Here is a 16623-nt window from a genome sequence, read left to right as displayed (position 1 = left end):
CTATAATTGTATCCACTACTATTTACAAATTCTATTGCGTACACTCTTTTTCAACTCTATTAGTTTTTAGCGCATTCTTATATACAATATTAATTTTTTGGATGGGTGCTAACATGGTATTTTTGGTTTTGAATTGCACATTTGTACTCTATTATTTACTCATAGTACTTTATTTACTTTAATCAAATTATTATTGGTTTTTTCTTTTAATAACATATATTGTCATTGCAATTTAAACTTAAATTGAATTTGTTAGTATTAGTTTAACTCCATTAGATTATGGAACAAAAAAAAAAAAAAAGAGAGTAAAAGCACAATCTAACAATGATTATCTAATACTAACATAAAAATAAAATCAATTATTTATAATTTTCAACGGACATCTATAATGAAATTGATTATTTTTATTTAGAATTTCCTAATATTTACTCTTTATTATTTTTTATGTTTTAAAATTTTGATTAGTATATATTTAGATATCGCTCGTACGCTATTCATTTTAAATTATATAGTGCCCGAGTAAAAAAATAATTTTAATTTTTTCTTAGCAAATTAATGTTAAAATTTATTTGTTTATTTATTTTTTAGAAAATATTACTCATAAATAATCCAGACAAATTAGAAATACCAAATACTTTTATGTTTTTAGCCCATTTCCTTGCTAGGAATGCTGACTACAATCATGTTTTAGAGTCGTATATCCTACTGGCTTTTTTTCCTTTGTTTTTAGCTGAATTGCGGTTGAATGAAATTTCAATTTTTCACTAAAAAAAATATATTTAGAATTTGGTTCTTATAACTAATTTTTTTCGTAGATAATTACATTTACACTTTGTAATTTATGGTTTCTTTATAAACATCGCCTATGTCTTTTTGATAATTATACATACACCATCAGAAATGTTAAAAATGTTTACACACACTATCGATACTTTTTAAAAAATTACACTTACACCCCCAAATATATCAACGTCATTACATAATTTGGCTGTTATGGGTGGTTCATATAATTATGTAAAAAATGCGAATGGTTTGTGTAAATACACCATAAATCAAGGGGTGTAAATGTAATTAGTCCTCTAACTTATTATTGAAAAAGAAAACCACAATAAGGATATGAATGTCTTCTCACAATAGTAATAAACACTCAAAAGATTCTCGCTATTATATATTTAATCTTAAGTTGTACTTAGTAGTATTACTTTAACTCCGGCATATTATGATAAAAATAAAAAGTACGTGAAAATATAATCTCAAAATAGTTTTCTACTACTGATATTAAAATAAAATCAATTAGTAACAAATTTTCTACTACTAACAAATTAATTGAGTAGACATATGATTGGTCTATATTTAGTACGATATATTTATAATAGTGTAAATAGTTTTGTGATATTAGAACTCTTAAATAGCCTTCTTTTAATGGAATTTTATAGTTTTATGACTAATTTTTATTTATTGTTATAAAGATTACTACTTAGGTAAGAGTATAAATATTTTTTCACAATAGAGAACAAACACATGAAAAATTCACATATTTATATGTGTAGATAGATACAAAATGAGGCAAGCCAGTAAGATGTTATTAGCTTTTTGATGAATTTGATAAGTAACAACACATGCATTCTGTTTTACTCCTACACTAGGGTTAGAGTGCATCTTTCTTTTCTGTATGGAAACTGGCACTATGGAGAAGTTGTTGATGCAAATATGACCGACCCCGCTCTAACTAATTTAAGTTCTTGGCATTATAGTAAACGTAACTATGATGTTGCCTAAATTCGTTGAGCAATGGGTAATTTGCATGTCTTTTTTGGGTGATAAGGTGACTCAATCAAAACTATAAACAAAATCATTTGTACAGTCAGAATACTCCAACAATCAAATTGAATTGGAGGTGGGTGAAAAGTGGGAAGACGTTTTTGAGGTGGAAAATGCATATTACTTGAGGACTCAAAGGCAAAGCTAATAATGGGATTGGCGCCGCATCAATCTGTATTCTATCCAAAAGGGAAAAAAAATCAAGGTACGTAGTATAGTGAGTGAGGATAAAAGGGAGCGAGGAAAGATTGGGGTGGGGTGGCTCACCGCTCATGGCTGGCAAGTGGCAAGGCCAGTAAGTAACTATACACTCCTTCCCTCCCTCCATCTCTTCTTCTTCTTCTTCTTCATTAATGGCTTCTCTTCTACCCTTCTCTCCCCTTAAGACTTGCACACCCAAAGCTTCCGCTTCAACATCCACCTCCCCTGTTGAGAGTCTTGACCAGAAATTCGGGCGGAAAGGAATTAAATTCTTTGAATCCAATTATATTCCGAGTGTGGAGCTAACAGTTAGGAATGGGAGCTCGCTGAAACTTGAGATACCCAATGCCCATATAACTTCGTACAAGCCCAAAGTGTATTGGAAAGATGATGGATATGAGGAGGTCCTTTTCAGTCTTGATGGTTCTAGAGGTGGCATTGGTTTGGTCATCAATCAGCAAAATTATTCCAATGAATCTGAATGGAGCGTAAAGGATGTTGATTCTGACTCCATTGATGCTCTCCAGGTATTATTAATTAATTAATTAATCAATTGCTTCATGGTGTCTTGTTTCCATTGGACAACATGTAAAATGAGGGGAGGTCTTATTCATCCACAGGTTGAATTGAGCTGCAGCAGAGGGAGTCTGGATATAAACTATGTGGTGTCACTCTATCCCCTGAGCATGGCCACAGCAGTGATAGTGAAGAACAAGGGGCGAAAGGCTGTAAATTTAAGCAGTGCTGCTATACTCAGCCATTTTAAATTCAAGAACAGAAGTGGGGCTGGAGTGCAAGGATTGCAGGGCTGCACTTACTGCACCCACCCTCCTCCTCCTTCACCTTTTGAAATCTTATCCCCAAGTGAAGCTATGAAGGTTGAGGAGGCTGCAGGTTTGTTTTCTTTTGGGTGGGAGCCTGAAAAGAAGGCAGGAATATGGAGCGTGCAGGATGTTCCTATCACTGTTTTAAAGCATAAGGTGAGCAGGGTTTACGCTGCCCCACCAGAAGAAAGATCTAAGCCATTTCATAGGAGCGCGCCTTCAAAATATGAAACCATTGATCAGGTGATGAAATAATGATAGCTTTTTTCATTTCTGCTGCTGTAATAAAATGTTTTCCACTAACATACAGTACTGGGCTCTGGCTCTGCTATGTATGAATTGGTTGGTTGCAGGGGCGTGAACTCTTCTTTCGAGTGATACGAATGGGTTTCGAGGAAATATACTTGTCCAGCCCAGGTTCATATTCTGACAAGTACAGGAATGAGAATGAGTATTTTATATGCACAGGCCCTGCGTCCATCTTGGTTCCGCTCACTTTGAACCCTGGTGAAGAGTGGAGAGGGGCACAAGTCATAGAGCACGATAATTTATGATTCTCTCATTTCAAACCCTCAATCAATATTTTCTTCCCCCTCTTCCCAAGCTAAAGCAGATGCTACATCCGTTTACTTCTGTACAACACAAGAATAATCATGATTTTATTGAGGCTGCGCATTTGTCCATCTAACTGATTGTTTTGAGATAGATAGGGTTGATTCCTTTTTTTTGGTGTACAGGATGAGGATGGTTTTGTTTTGACATCTCCCCAAATGATTCATTATCATCATCATTACTATCACAAAAGATTTGAAACTTTTGTTCCTCTTCTTCCTGAATTATGAAAAGCTCCAATCCACCTTTTTGAGGAGTATTCCCTAAATTAATGTGGACACTGCACCTGATAAGCTTTTGCCACCAGAACAACGGTCTGTCTGTTCTCTCTTTGAGGACTCTCTCAACCCTCAATTTCTTCTCTGTATCAAAGATTTTCCACTTGAAGCTCTCCAACTCATCGCCATATAACAAAATATGCTGACACAGCTTAGGAACAATACAGACCACTGGCACAATCACACCTCCATCCCATCATCAAGTCTTTTGAGTTTTTCAAATTACGATGAAGGTTTCCATTTCTCTTCTAGGCGCACCTCTTAGAGCACAATTTTGGATTTACGGCACATAAATAGAAGAAGAAACAACCTAAAAAAGAGAGATTCACTACTACTAAAAACGAGCAACACACACATCAATGTTTCATTTCTGTTATAGATGCTCTTAAACAGAGAAGAATATCCCAAGTTATTGTAAATTCGATTCAACTGTCAATACCCAATACTCTCAAAACAAATCACTAACTGAAAATGGATATAGAAAGTAGTTCATGTGAGGTATCTACATAAAGGAATCTATAGCAATAGTAAAGTGATAGCTGTCAAAAATGCCAGAGACACCTGCGCCAATCTTGAAGAAGATGAGGTAGCTATCTGAATGGTGAAATTGCAGTTCCCCTGAGATATATTTTTATCAGTCACCATGGCTAGACCCTGAAAATTGCAGGTCAAATCTCTTTGATTCTGGACCTGAAAATACATATTAAATGCATACGATGCATTTCCATTGGCATCTAATCCATTGCAGGAAGAACCAAAACCAAGCGCTGTGCAGTCTGAAAACGTACAAGCATAATTAATATTGTCCGCAAGTTTGCTTAGGTCATTGGCGTCTGGCCTAAGCATGCACCATTTTGTAGGAAGGTAGTTCACATTCTGTGCACCCACAAGATACTTGTCTGATTGTTGTCCAGACAAGTCCATAGGGAACTTAGGTTGTCCATCATACCTGAAGATTCCCCAGTGGCGCTCAAAATTACCTGGAGCTATGCTCTTGGCATCCTCGTCAATAAGGCCAAACAAGTAAACTTCTATATAACCAGGCCGAAGAGGGGTACCTTTATTTCCTGCAAGTCTTGGTAAAAGACCTCGATAGAACCTCAAAGCATAATTTATGTTGGCATTTTTGTCTCCATCTGTCGGCCACCCCACCTCCCCTACAATAATGGTCATATCACCATACCCCAGTGCTTTTAGTGCTGAAACCAAGGTGTCAAAATTGGCATCAAAGACATTGCTGTATGAAATTCCATTATCAACAATGGGATTACTCACCCCATCAAAGAAGGCATAATCAACCGGGAAGTTTTCGTTAGCATAGAGACTCAAGAAAGGATAGATGTTTACAGTGAAGGGCGCCTTGTTTTGGTTTAAGAACTTAACAATCTGGCTCATTTGATCACTAATATCTGTCCGGAACCTTCCAGCTGATGGCACAGGGTTGTTTTCTGGTGAACCATAAACATCAGCATTCAAAGGCACAGTTGCTTTAATGGAGTCCCCAACCCCAGCTTCATTTAGGGCGTTCTGAATGTTCTGAAGAGCTGGGAATGTTGTGTTCACAAATGAGTTGTTATAGGATGTAAGGAATGGTTCGTTGCCAACTGCGACATATCTGCGCAAAAAGAACAATTAAAAGACTAATAATGTCATTAAAGCTACCACAACTGCTGATGGACTCAGTCCACAAAACTGGGTAAAATAAAACTATTGACAGTGGAACCACAAATGAGGATTCCTTAACAAATGCACACTTTGCAGAATCTGATTACTCAACTAAGTGCACACACTCCACATTGTATTAGACACTGATGTATGCTGCCAAGGAAAAGCATTATACCATTATTCTTGAATACAGCGTTATCTGAATAGTTTTCTGAACAAATATGTATGATAATTAAAACCAAACATATCATTGATCTAACAGATGCTTAATTTTAATTTTTTAGGTTGGGGATTCATTTGGAAAAGTCGCATGCTACAGTAATGGAGGTTTCATATCTCCATTACCACAGAACATATGTAATGTTACACTCGGCAAGTAGAGACACGCCACAAGTCCCTCAAAATTAATGGGTGAGGCAACTATTATCGCCTCTCCTCTGCCATTATGCATTAATTTTCAGAGAGTGTCCATGTAAATGTGTGGCCATTTCATGCCACCCACTTATAGCGGAACCCAAGTGTTAAGAACCATCAGGTTGGAATATGATGATGTTGTCAAGTGAAATGCACACATTGCCATGTATGATATTAAAGGTTTATAATCCACTTGACTGGCGTTGATGAGCAGCATATTTACGTGTCTATAAAAGTTTAGAATAGGATATATTGCAATAGGAGAGAAACGAGGTGTTCCAAATAGGCTCAGAACAGGAAGACAAATTTTTAACTGGTTTGGCTCAATATATCGACTAAATATATTTATACCAAGTTCCTACTTGTAGCCAATTCAACATGGCAAAAAAGAATAGAGCATCTTCAACTTCCTGAATTCCAGGAAATTCTTAAGAATGTCTGAGTGTGAAGTAATAACAGCATTCCAAATTAAATATTACAAGTTAGCAAACTAATGAACAAAAATAATCCCCAGAGACGATGCAATTGAGATGCACTGATTCTAAATTCTAGGGTAAATTACATTTCACCCGTCCGAACTATGTCCTTCTTGAATGGCAAAGTGTAAAATATTGTAAAGACGAGAGGGTAAGTTGACATGCTTAAAAACGGGCATAGTTACCCTAAATTCTATCAGCAAGAAAGATACAGAATCAATTTCCTCTCTCATATTTTCGACGGATGTGGTAACGAATCCTCCAACATTTTAATTAGTCAAAAATCAGATCCAATAAAGGAACGCATAGATTACTTTTTTTTGCTTTAAAATGTGATATATAAGAAAGGAAAGAAGTAGAGAGAAAAAGTCATACTTGATTGTTACACCGCCATTGAAATTGTATCGGGTGATATTGCGCTTGACCCATTCCTTGGCTCGATCGTAACTGCCCATAGCAGAAAGCTGGTCATTGGGGATTGCAACCATGACTTCAACACCAGTGCCAGCCAAAGCGCTCATGGTCGACTGATCTGCATCGAATAGCTTCACCTTCTTTATTCCGTTGTCGGTGAGCATTTGCACCACCACTTTGGGCGGCAACTTGTGGGTGGCCATGGTACCCCAGTTCACACCAAGGCTTTCAACAACAAGCCCTTTATACAGAACACCACAAAACAATAATAAATAGATGAAAAGACAAAATCTTGACATTATTTGTTAGATAAAAAAATCGGAGCTTTTCCCTCTTTTTCTCCAGGAAGGAGCGAGTAAAAAGCAATTGTTTATGCCAAATCTAAGTATTATTTCCCCCAGCGAAGCTGCACTAGATTACGTGGATGAAGAGAATCTCCAATAAAAAGGAAGGGAATAGATGTTGGCTTCGCCGCAGGGAAAATTTTTCAGAAAGGAAAAGAGAAAAGGAGGAGGTTTATTCTGAATATATGAATGTGGGGAGCTCTCACTTTATGGGAACTATAAAAAGGCAGAAGTATAAAGTGGTGTATAAACGATGAGGGAGTAGTGGGGACTGGGGGAGAGAATTTAGGTATGGGGTTGCGGTAGTTTGAACAAGGAGTAGGAGTAGGAACCCACGACCCTTCCTTCTTGTAAGAAACAGCAGTTGTTCCAACAAGATAAAAATAGAAACAATGAGGCATGAATGATGAAAGGTGAGTTCAAAATTTGGAGGCGAGCCGGTTTTTAAACCAGATTTCAAAGTAGTGGTGGTTGGAATTGGAATTGGAATAGTGATTAAAAAATGGAATAATTAGGATGAATTTTGAGGGGGTAGGACAGGAGTGCAAGATTGGATTTTTATTCAAACTTGTATTGATATTGACAGATATATTACACATATGTTTGTGTGTGTGGTTTGTGCGCCGAAATTGCATGGTGAGTGAGATGATGAGGCTCTCAGAGAAAAGCTCAACCAAATCAGAACAGGTTACAGGTCAGGCTCAGGGAGGCCCACTCTCTCTTCTTTAACTTATCATCATCACGCTTCACATTTCAATTTTGAAATATGAAAACTGGAAATCAAGATGAAAAGGGTAGCACCAACGGCTATTTTTTTCACACACAATATCTATCTATCTATCTGTCTATATATAGAAAAAGAGATATAGACAAAACAAGTAATCATACAAAACAGTAAACAATTTCAATTAAGAGGTTCTTTGCCTAAATTTATTTAAAAATTCTTATAAATTTGTATATTTTATAAAATATTTTTACCTCTTATAAATTATTAAAGTATTTGACGTATTAAATTCTTATATTAGCAGATGATAAAAAATAACATGATACCACTAAAATCAACTACATAATTATTTTTTCGATATATTTTGTATTTAAATCTTTTTAAAATACTTTTATGGATATTAAACATTAATTTAATTCCAATACAAATATAATAATTACTTTGTTTATAAAAACAAAAAAATTGATGAAATACTCTAAAATTTTATAATAAAATAATATATATGTACATTCATGTTAATTGAATATTAACATAAATACATATTTGATATTTTATTTTGTAATTGCAAAGATTATTTTTTGTCATATAATTTATAATGTTTAGAATCTATATTTTCTTTTTAATATATATAATATCAATAGCAATTTTATTTTTGTGTAATTATAACAATTTATTATTAAACAAATAAGCACTTTCTCCTCTTTGAGTACAAGAAAAATTAAATATAAAATAAAATTGTTTGAAATTAAGTACAAATAAAATTATCATCCACTATTATGACTAAAATAAAACGTACTAAATAAGTTTAAACATATGAGCCATAAATATACTAAAAATGAGAAAACAAATGGAATATAGACAAAACCATGTGATATATTTGTTGTATGAAATATTAATCTCATAAAATTTACTAGATATTTTAAAAAAGTTGAGTAAAATTAATTTTTTTATAAAAAAAACCACATCCTTTTTTTTTTAAATCTTATTTGTTTTTTCTAAAAAGTATGTCAAATATTTTTTTTAAAATTTATATAAACTTTGAAATATCCTATAAAATATTTTAATCATTTTGACATTCAACTTTGAATATCATTCTTACAAGTATAGTGCTGGAACTTGTTTAGTTTTATATTAAGCTGAAGTTTGGCACCACCTGACTCACTGACACCTCAACACGTTCCTCTATCCATTCCAATACATTTTTACGGAGTTCGCGTTCTGCTCCACATTTTTACATATTTTTTTCCGCTTTTGTCCTCCTCTCCCAAGATCCAAGATTCACATATTTATTGAACCTTTGAACGTCAACCTTGCCAATTTCCACTACGAAAAAATAAAATAAAATAAAACAAAGAGGGTACCCTGGTACAAGTGAGAATGACTGAATAGAGGACATGGGCGGTTTGGCCGGTGCCCAGACATTATACAACACTTTATTTTGCTCTGTGCACTGCACACCACCATCCTCTAGAAAGCTACGAGTATTTCTTACTTTTCTTAGATTCTAATTATGTGCCTTTTCTTCTTTTTATTTTGGAACAAATTCTAATTACGTGTGATGCCTCAAAAATGCACCCAATCCAAGAGGAAGTACAATTCGAATGAAACCCAATAAAGTACTAAAGAATGACCCAAGGAAAAATAGCCCCTTGCCCAAGACCTCGAGAAAGAGAAGTGCACTATAGCAAAGGCTTGGTTGTACACCCATAAAGCTCATAGTAAAGGGTGACGTGGTTGCCACCTTGGCACCAATATGCCCACATGTGCAATTGGCAGAAGACCATTTGACCACTTGGAGGCAGCTCAACCACGTAAGAGCCCCAATGATCTAGGCAAATTCCCTCACCCTTCGAACCACTCTTTAGGAATTTGGGAGCATATCCAACGAGGAGGCTCACAATAACAAGAGGCCCCAACAGACACAATCTACAAGATTTTTTACGGATTTGGTGGAGGCTTATCCATGTCAACTGTAAAATGATATGGCCCAAACCAATGTGATTGGGCCTTGCTCACTGGACGACTGAATCCACTAAGCCCATTATCTCACTTATCCACCAACCCGGCCCATGGAAAGGTTTGACCCGGTTCCCACCCTACTTAAACCTTTCTCCCTCATTCTGAACCCTAATTTCTAGTTCGCCGATTTCTCTTCTTCTTCTTCTCCCACACGACCCTTTGGGTCCTCTTCGTCTCCTTTGTATTCTGTGCTCTTCCATTCTCCAAAAATGGCTGTTAATGAGCCATTAGGATCATGCCTCTTTAAATAACTGATTCTTGTTGGCTCTTGATTAACGAAATAAGCATCTCTTCTTTCTTCTTCCTTTCTCTGATAAACTAAACAAAAAGCCTTTGTGGCGAGACCTTAGTGGTTTCTGTCTAAAGCCTTTGTGGCGATTCCTTGGTGGATTTTTGAGTGTAACCTTTGTGGTTTACAAGCCTTTGTGGCTATTGTGTGATTCAAGCAACCGTGAGTAAGGTTGTGGCCTTAGGCCTTGATAGGCCCTGGGTCTTAGGCCTCTGAGCCAAATATTCCGAACTGGTTAATGTCCCCTTACTCTGTAATTTTGCATTTCCCCGATTTATTTCTTGTAAGTTTATTTCTGCTTTATAGGCTTGTTGTAATTTGTATAAGAAAGGTTTGTAACTATTTTTAAGTTTCTATAATCATTCATACTGTAATTTTGCCGGAGATCGATCCTCATCCAACAGTGGTATCAGAGCGGGGTTAAGTCTCTGGCCTGAAAAGCCACTCACGGTAACATCTTTCTAACTCTTGAACTCCTTTAATTTTTTCGGTCCCAAATCCCCAAACCCTTACTGCTAAACTCCCTTGGCCGGGCTCGTGAAGCCGTCGGGTATCTAGTGGGAGAAGTAGTCAAGGCCCCTGCAATATACTGTTATAAATCTGTGATATTATATTGTTACTCGTTCTCTGTTGGTACTCTGTTTTCTGTGTATTTCTGGAAATTGTTCTGTGATCTATAAGTGACTTGTTGTTTTTCCTGAAAAATCTCTGGATATAATCTTCAACCGTTTGATGAAAAATCTGATTTTACCATTTGGCAACAGAAAATGAAAGGCATTTTAATACAACAAAAGGTCTTTAAAGCTATTGAGGGAAAATACTCTGAAACTGTTTCTGAAGAAAAACGGCTTGAAAATGATGAATATGCTTATAGTTCTATTATTTTAAATCTGTCTGATACTGTAATTAGAAAAGTTGGAAAACAAAACATTGCTAAAGAACTTTGGAATAAATTAGAGGAACTTTATACAGAAACATCTCTTCCTAGTAAATTATTTCTTTTAGAAAATTTTTTTAGATATAAGCTGGACCTTTCTAAAAATATTGATGAATTTACTAAATTAATTCAGGATATAAAACTGACTGGAGATAAAAATATAGATGATTATACCCCTATAGTTTTATTAAATGCTATACCCGAGTCTTATGGTGATGTTAAGGCAGCAATAAAATATAGTCGTGATAATGTAACTCTAGAAACTGTTATTAGTGGTTTAAAATCAAAAGAAATGGATTTAAAAATAAATACTCCTAGTAGTAGTAATAATGAAGTAAATTTTGTAAGAGGGAGACCTAAAACTAGGAATAATAATAATAATTCTAAGTTCAGAAAATACAGTAAAAGTCGCAGCAGAAGTAGGGGAAGAAGTCCTTCTAGAAATAGACATAACAATAATAATAACAATAATAAAAGAGATGAAGATAAAAACACCAAAAAGGATTTTAGGTGTTATAACTGTGGAGGAAGAGGTCACTTTATTAAGGATTGTAAGAAATCTAAAAAGAATCAACAAAATAATGAATCTGCTAATGTTTCAGAAGAAACTACTGATAAAGTTTATATGGTATCTGATGTAAATTTTGTTGAAAATTCTTTAAACAAATTTGAATGGCTTGTGGATTCTAGATGTACTTTTCATATGACACCTTACAAAGAGATTTTGATTAATTTTAAATCCAAAAATTCTGTCATATGAAAAGGAAATGTCTCCACAGAAAATAAATCCAAAATTGAGTTATTACACAAAAAATGGAGACATTTCCAAAATTGAGTTATTGCACTGGCAAGTATGATTCTTTTTCTGGAAATGTCTCCACAGAAAATAAATCCAAATTTGGCATAAAAGATTGGGTCATATCAGTTTTAGGGGACTTGAGTTATTACACAAAAATGGTTTCTTACATGAAAAACCCTCTGTTTTGAATTTTTGTGATGATTGCATATTAGGAAAACAACACAAAGTACATTTTCCTACTTCCTCATACCCATCTCCCACTTCCTCAAAATGCATCCTAGAATATGTACATGCAGATGTATGGGGTCTTGCTAATGTAAGTACACATGGGGGTAATAAGTATTTTCTCTCTATTATAGATAATTACTCTAGAAAAGTATTTGTTTTTCTTATGAAGCAAAAATCTGATGTTTTTGAAAAATTTCAGAACTGGAAAAACCTGGTTGAAAACCAAATGGGTCATAAGCTTAAAGCTTTAAGGACTGATAATGGTTTGGAGTCTTGCAACAAACAGTTTTCTGAATTATGTAATAAGTATGGTATTAAAAGACACAAAACTACACCATATACTTCTCAACAAAACGGGGTAGCTGAGAGAATGAATAGGACTTTGTTAAACAAAGTAAGATGTCTTTTAATCAGTTCTGGTTTGCCTAAAACTTTTTGGGGAGAAGCTCTGTTAACTGCAGCATATTTAATAAACAGATCACCTTCTGTGCCTTTACTTGGAAATATTCCTGAAAAAGTACGGACAAATTCTGATGTTGATTTTACTTCTCTGCGCATTTTTGGATGTACTGCTTTCTGTCATAATAATGGTGATAAACTGGATCCTAGATCCCAAAAATGTGTATTTATTGGTTATCCACCTGGAGTAAAAGGATATAGATTATGGCTTAAGAATCAACCTGGTTTTTAATTGTAGTTAGCAGAGATGTGATTTTTAATGAATCTGAAATGCCATGTTTAAACACTTCCTCTAAAAATACTGAAGATTTTAATATTGAAAATACCTTTAATAAGGTGGAACCTAGCAATCAGGATAACCAACAAGGGGAAGAAATAGTAAATAGAGAAGAAAATCAAGATGAGAATAACAATGAAAAACTTGAAAATGAAAATCCAAACACTTACCAGTTAGTAAGAGATAGAGAACCTAGGGAACGTAGGATTCTTTATAAGTTTAAAGACTATCACTTAGCTCTAAATGCTGAAAATATAGAACCTAGCCCTTATGAAGAAGCTATTGAAAGTTCAAATTCCAAAGAATGGATAACTGCAAAAGGTTTCACACAAAAAGAAGGCATTGATTTTACCGAAATCTATGCGGACCATCGCATAGGAAGCACCCGCTGCTCCTTTACGGTGCCCCCTGCCTGTTCTCCTGGGGCCTGTCCTGCCTGAACTGTCCTGTGAGCTACTCTGAGCATGGGTCTTCTCTCTCCCACCCGGCTTATTCTGTGAAGGGCTAGGCGCTGCCTGTCTGTCCCTCCGAGTCTTTGGGTTAAAATCTGCCAAGCGTTCAGCCGCTGTCATAACCGAACTCAAATCAGTCACCCGTTGGCATTGCAACTCAAAACGAGCACACGGTTTTAAACCTTCCATGAAAGTGAACAGCTTATCCTTCTTCGACATGTCTCGGATATTCAGCATCAACGCTGAGAAAGCTTTCACATATTCCCGCACGAAACCTGTATGCTTCAGCTTCCGCAATGCCCGCCTGGCATTGTACTCGACGTTCTCCGTGAAGAACTGCTCTCGGATCGCCTCCCGAAGAAGGGCCCATGTATCAAGTCGCACTTGATGGGTTTGTATCTCCGCATACTTGGTATGCCACCACAACTTGGCATCACCAGTCAGATACATGGTTGCAGTCGACACCTTCCTTGCCTTTTCCTGCACGTCTGCTGCAAGGAAGTACCGTTCCATGTCAAAGAGGAAGTTCTCGACCTCCTTCGCATCACGAGCACGGCTATAGGCTTTCGGTTCGGGAATCCGAAGCCTAGCATCGGGGTCATGAGCAACAACAGGGGCGTTACTCACTGCACGTTGGAGTGGACCTATCTGAATAGACATTTGTTCCATATCACACCGCATACCAGTGAAACCATCACCTCCAAAGGCACCATCCATCTCTTAGATCATCTGCCGACATTCGTCCAGGTCCAAATTCAGCACTGTGATCTCAGATTCTAGGGAAGAGACCTTCTCCTCCAATTCAGTCAACCAGGAATGTCCGTCCTCCGGGTTCTCAGCTCGCTCACTAGGTGAAACTGCATGTTGCGGGCTCTCCGCATCTTGCCCCGAAACTCTTGCAGCAGGATTTGCTTGGGTTGCCGCAACCCACCTCACCCCCATCTCGGCACGAGGCTCTGATACCACCTCTCACGAGGCGCTTTCCGCAATGCGCAGAAAGGAGCACCGTGTGGCTAGTAGTCCGCCGACTACTTTCACCAATCGCAACAAACACTCCCGCTCGGTACTAACGCAACGCACCAACCGAAATCACAATACGAAAGCAACAACAACAATGACAGCAATTTGAACACACAATTTTAGAAAGTGGATTGCATTAACTGAAAAGTGCGTATACAATAGACAACGATGCTAGAGCAAGGGGATCGCCTTGAGGGGGACTCTAACACCTCACTAAACCAAGCTTTTTGAACTCATTCCCCCCCCTCTATAATAGGCTTAAAAATATAAATCCTATTGAAAGCAGTAGACATTAAAAAGATTAAAAAACGTACATTAGGAGGCCTAACGTCCCCTAAGCAATCTAAACAACATAAAGTAAAATAACAAAGCAAAGTAAAAGACCAATACCTAAAACTCTAAGACTGCGGAAGTCTAGCGTATGTCGGCGAAGGTTGATTAGTCGGCCATGTAGAATGGTTGAGTGACCGAAATGCACGTCAAGGGAGTGCGCGGGCGGCCATTGACACCAGGGGAGGATATGGAATTCGCCGTCCAATTTTGATTTCAAAGCCTCAAATAATGAAGCTGAATATGAAGCTATTGCAATGGGTATGAGAATGGCCTATGAAGCTGGGCTAAACACCAAAAGCCTACTTGGATTCCCAGCTTATAGTCAAGCAGGTAGAAGGAGTATATGAAGCTAAGGAGGATAACATGATTCAATACCTACAACGAGCATAGAAATTAAAAATGAAGTTTGAAAGCTCCAACTTGTGCAGATCCCATGGGAAGAAAGTACTAAAGTTGATATTTATCTAAATTGGTTAGTGCTTTCCTCCAATAGACCGTTGGGAGGCAGCCCGACTCAAGATTTGAGCCACCCATTTGTTACTGCTAGGAGACACTCTTTACAGGAAATTTTTCATACACCCCCTGCTAAGATGTCTGTCCCGAGAAGAGGGATTGCAATTGTTGAAAAGAAATCCACAAGGGCCGTTGTGGGGCCATGTGGGGACTTTGGTCTTGATTAATAAAGCTTTAAGGATCGGATACTTTTAGCCCACCATGAAAAAGGATGCTAAGCAACCAGTAAGCAAATGTGATCTGTGCTAAAGACATTTTGCTCTCATCCACCAGCCAACGAAACCTTTCACCACCTTGCTTTTCCTGTCTCCATTCTCCTAGTGGAGAATGGACATAGTGGGGCATTTTTACTTAGACTCAAGCCAGAGTAAATTTCTATTGGTGGCCCTATTTTATGAAATGGGTGGAAGTAGAGCCCCTTGCACGAATCACTGAGGGGGAAGCTATAAAGTTTATATGAAAAAATATCATCTATCGCTTTAAGCTCCCCCGAGAAATAATTTTAGATAATGGTCGATAATTTAAGGGCGTAAAATGCAAGCCTGGTGTAAGAGTTTACATATCAAGTAAAGATCCACCTCTGTAGCTCATCTACAGGCCAATGGACTAGTAGAAATCACTAATCGTGTACAGATACAAGGAATTAGGAAGAGGTCGGAACGAACTAGAATAGAACGGGGCAGAAGAATTAACTAGTGTTATCTAGATTTACTGAACCACCCCAATGGACACAAGCTATCATCCGTATAGAAATGGAAATGCCCTATCACCAAATCATACACTACTGGGAAGAGAGTAACAATGATCTCCTTAGAGAAAATTTCAACCATATTGAAGAACTTTGGGAGAAGGCTTTTCTCTAGATTCAACAATACAAAGGTATGATGATTAGTGCCCACAAGAAGTGGGTAAAATGCCGAAATTTGCAGGTAGGAGATTTGGTACTTTGAAGGGTAGATGCTTTAAAATTGAATGGAAAATTAGACCTTAATTGGGAAGTGCCGTATAAAGTCACCAGAGTATTGGGGTAAGGGGTTTATGAGTTACAAGATGGGGAGGGAAGGACACACCCTATCCCGACCATGGAACGTGAACAACCTCAAGCAATGATAAGCTTGAACCAGGCATGCACATTCATCAGAAAATAAGTCCAGCCCAGACAGATGTCATCCTAAAAAAATAAGTCATGCCCCCAGGAAAGCATCCTCAGAAAATAAGTTATGCCCCTAGTAAGACACACTCCTCAAAAAATAAATCCTGCCCCCAAGTAGACATCCTCTATGAAAAAAAATAAGTCCTGCCCCCAGGCATTCATCCTCCACAAGAAATAAATCCTTCCCCCAGGCAGACATTCTCCTAAAAGAATAAGTTCTGCCTTTAGACAATCATCCTCTTTAGAAAATAAGTTCTATCTCCTAGAAGTCATTCTCATCAGAAATAATACCTGCCCCCAAGCAGGCCTCATTGGCCTTAGTTAGGAGCCTCTTCAGAATATATCTTTCTCAAGAACCCGCCTACTTAGAC

The 16623-nt window shown here is 37.0% G+C and overlaps 2 protein-coding genes across 2 annotated transcripts; one reads left to right on the top strand and one right to left on the bottom strand.

Annotated features, from left to right (window-relative positions):
- On the top strand, nucleotides 1823-3717 carry LOC105162455 (photosynthetic NDH subunit of subcomplex B 2, chloroplastic). Its single transcript, XM_011080474.2, has 3 exons — nucleotides 1823-2549; nucleotides 2643-3089; nucleotides 3200-3717. Exons 1-3 carry the CDS (start codon nucleotides 2175-2177, stop codon nucleotides 3398-3400), a joined length of 1023 nt encoding a protein of 340 aa, XP_011078776.1. The 5' UTR covers nucleotides 1823-2174; the 3' UTR covers nucleotides 3401-3717.
- LOC105162454 (glucan endo-1,3-beta-glucosidase 8) lies at nucleotides 4087-7498 on the bottom strand. The gene is made up of 2 exons (XM_011080473.2): nucleotides 6667-7498; nucleotides 4087-5351 (listed from the first exon to the last, which is right to left on the bottom strand). The coding sequence occupies exons 1-2, from the start codon at nucleotides 7002-7004 to the stop codon at nucleotides 4253-4255; spliced, it is 1437 nt and encodes a 478-aa protein (XP_011078775.1). The 5' UTR covers nucleotides 7005-7498; the 3' UTR covers nucleotides 4087-4252.

The sequence above is a fragment of the Sesamum indicum genome, linkage group LG5, assembly GCF_000512975.1.
Source record: "Sesamum indicum cultivar Zhongzhi No. 13 linkage group LG5, S_indicum_v1.0, whole genome shotgun sequence".
NCBI lineage: Eukaryota > Viridiplantae > Streptophyta > Magnoliopsida > Lamiales > Pedaliaceae > Sesamum > Sesamum indicum.
The sequence above is the reverse complement of the archived record's forward strand: the minus strand, read 5'-3'. Positions and strand labels throughout refer to the sequence as shown.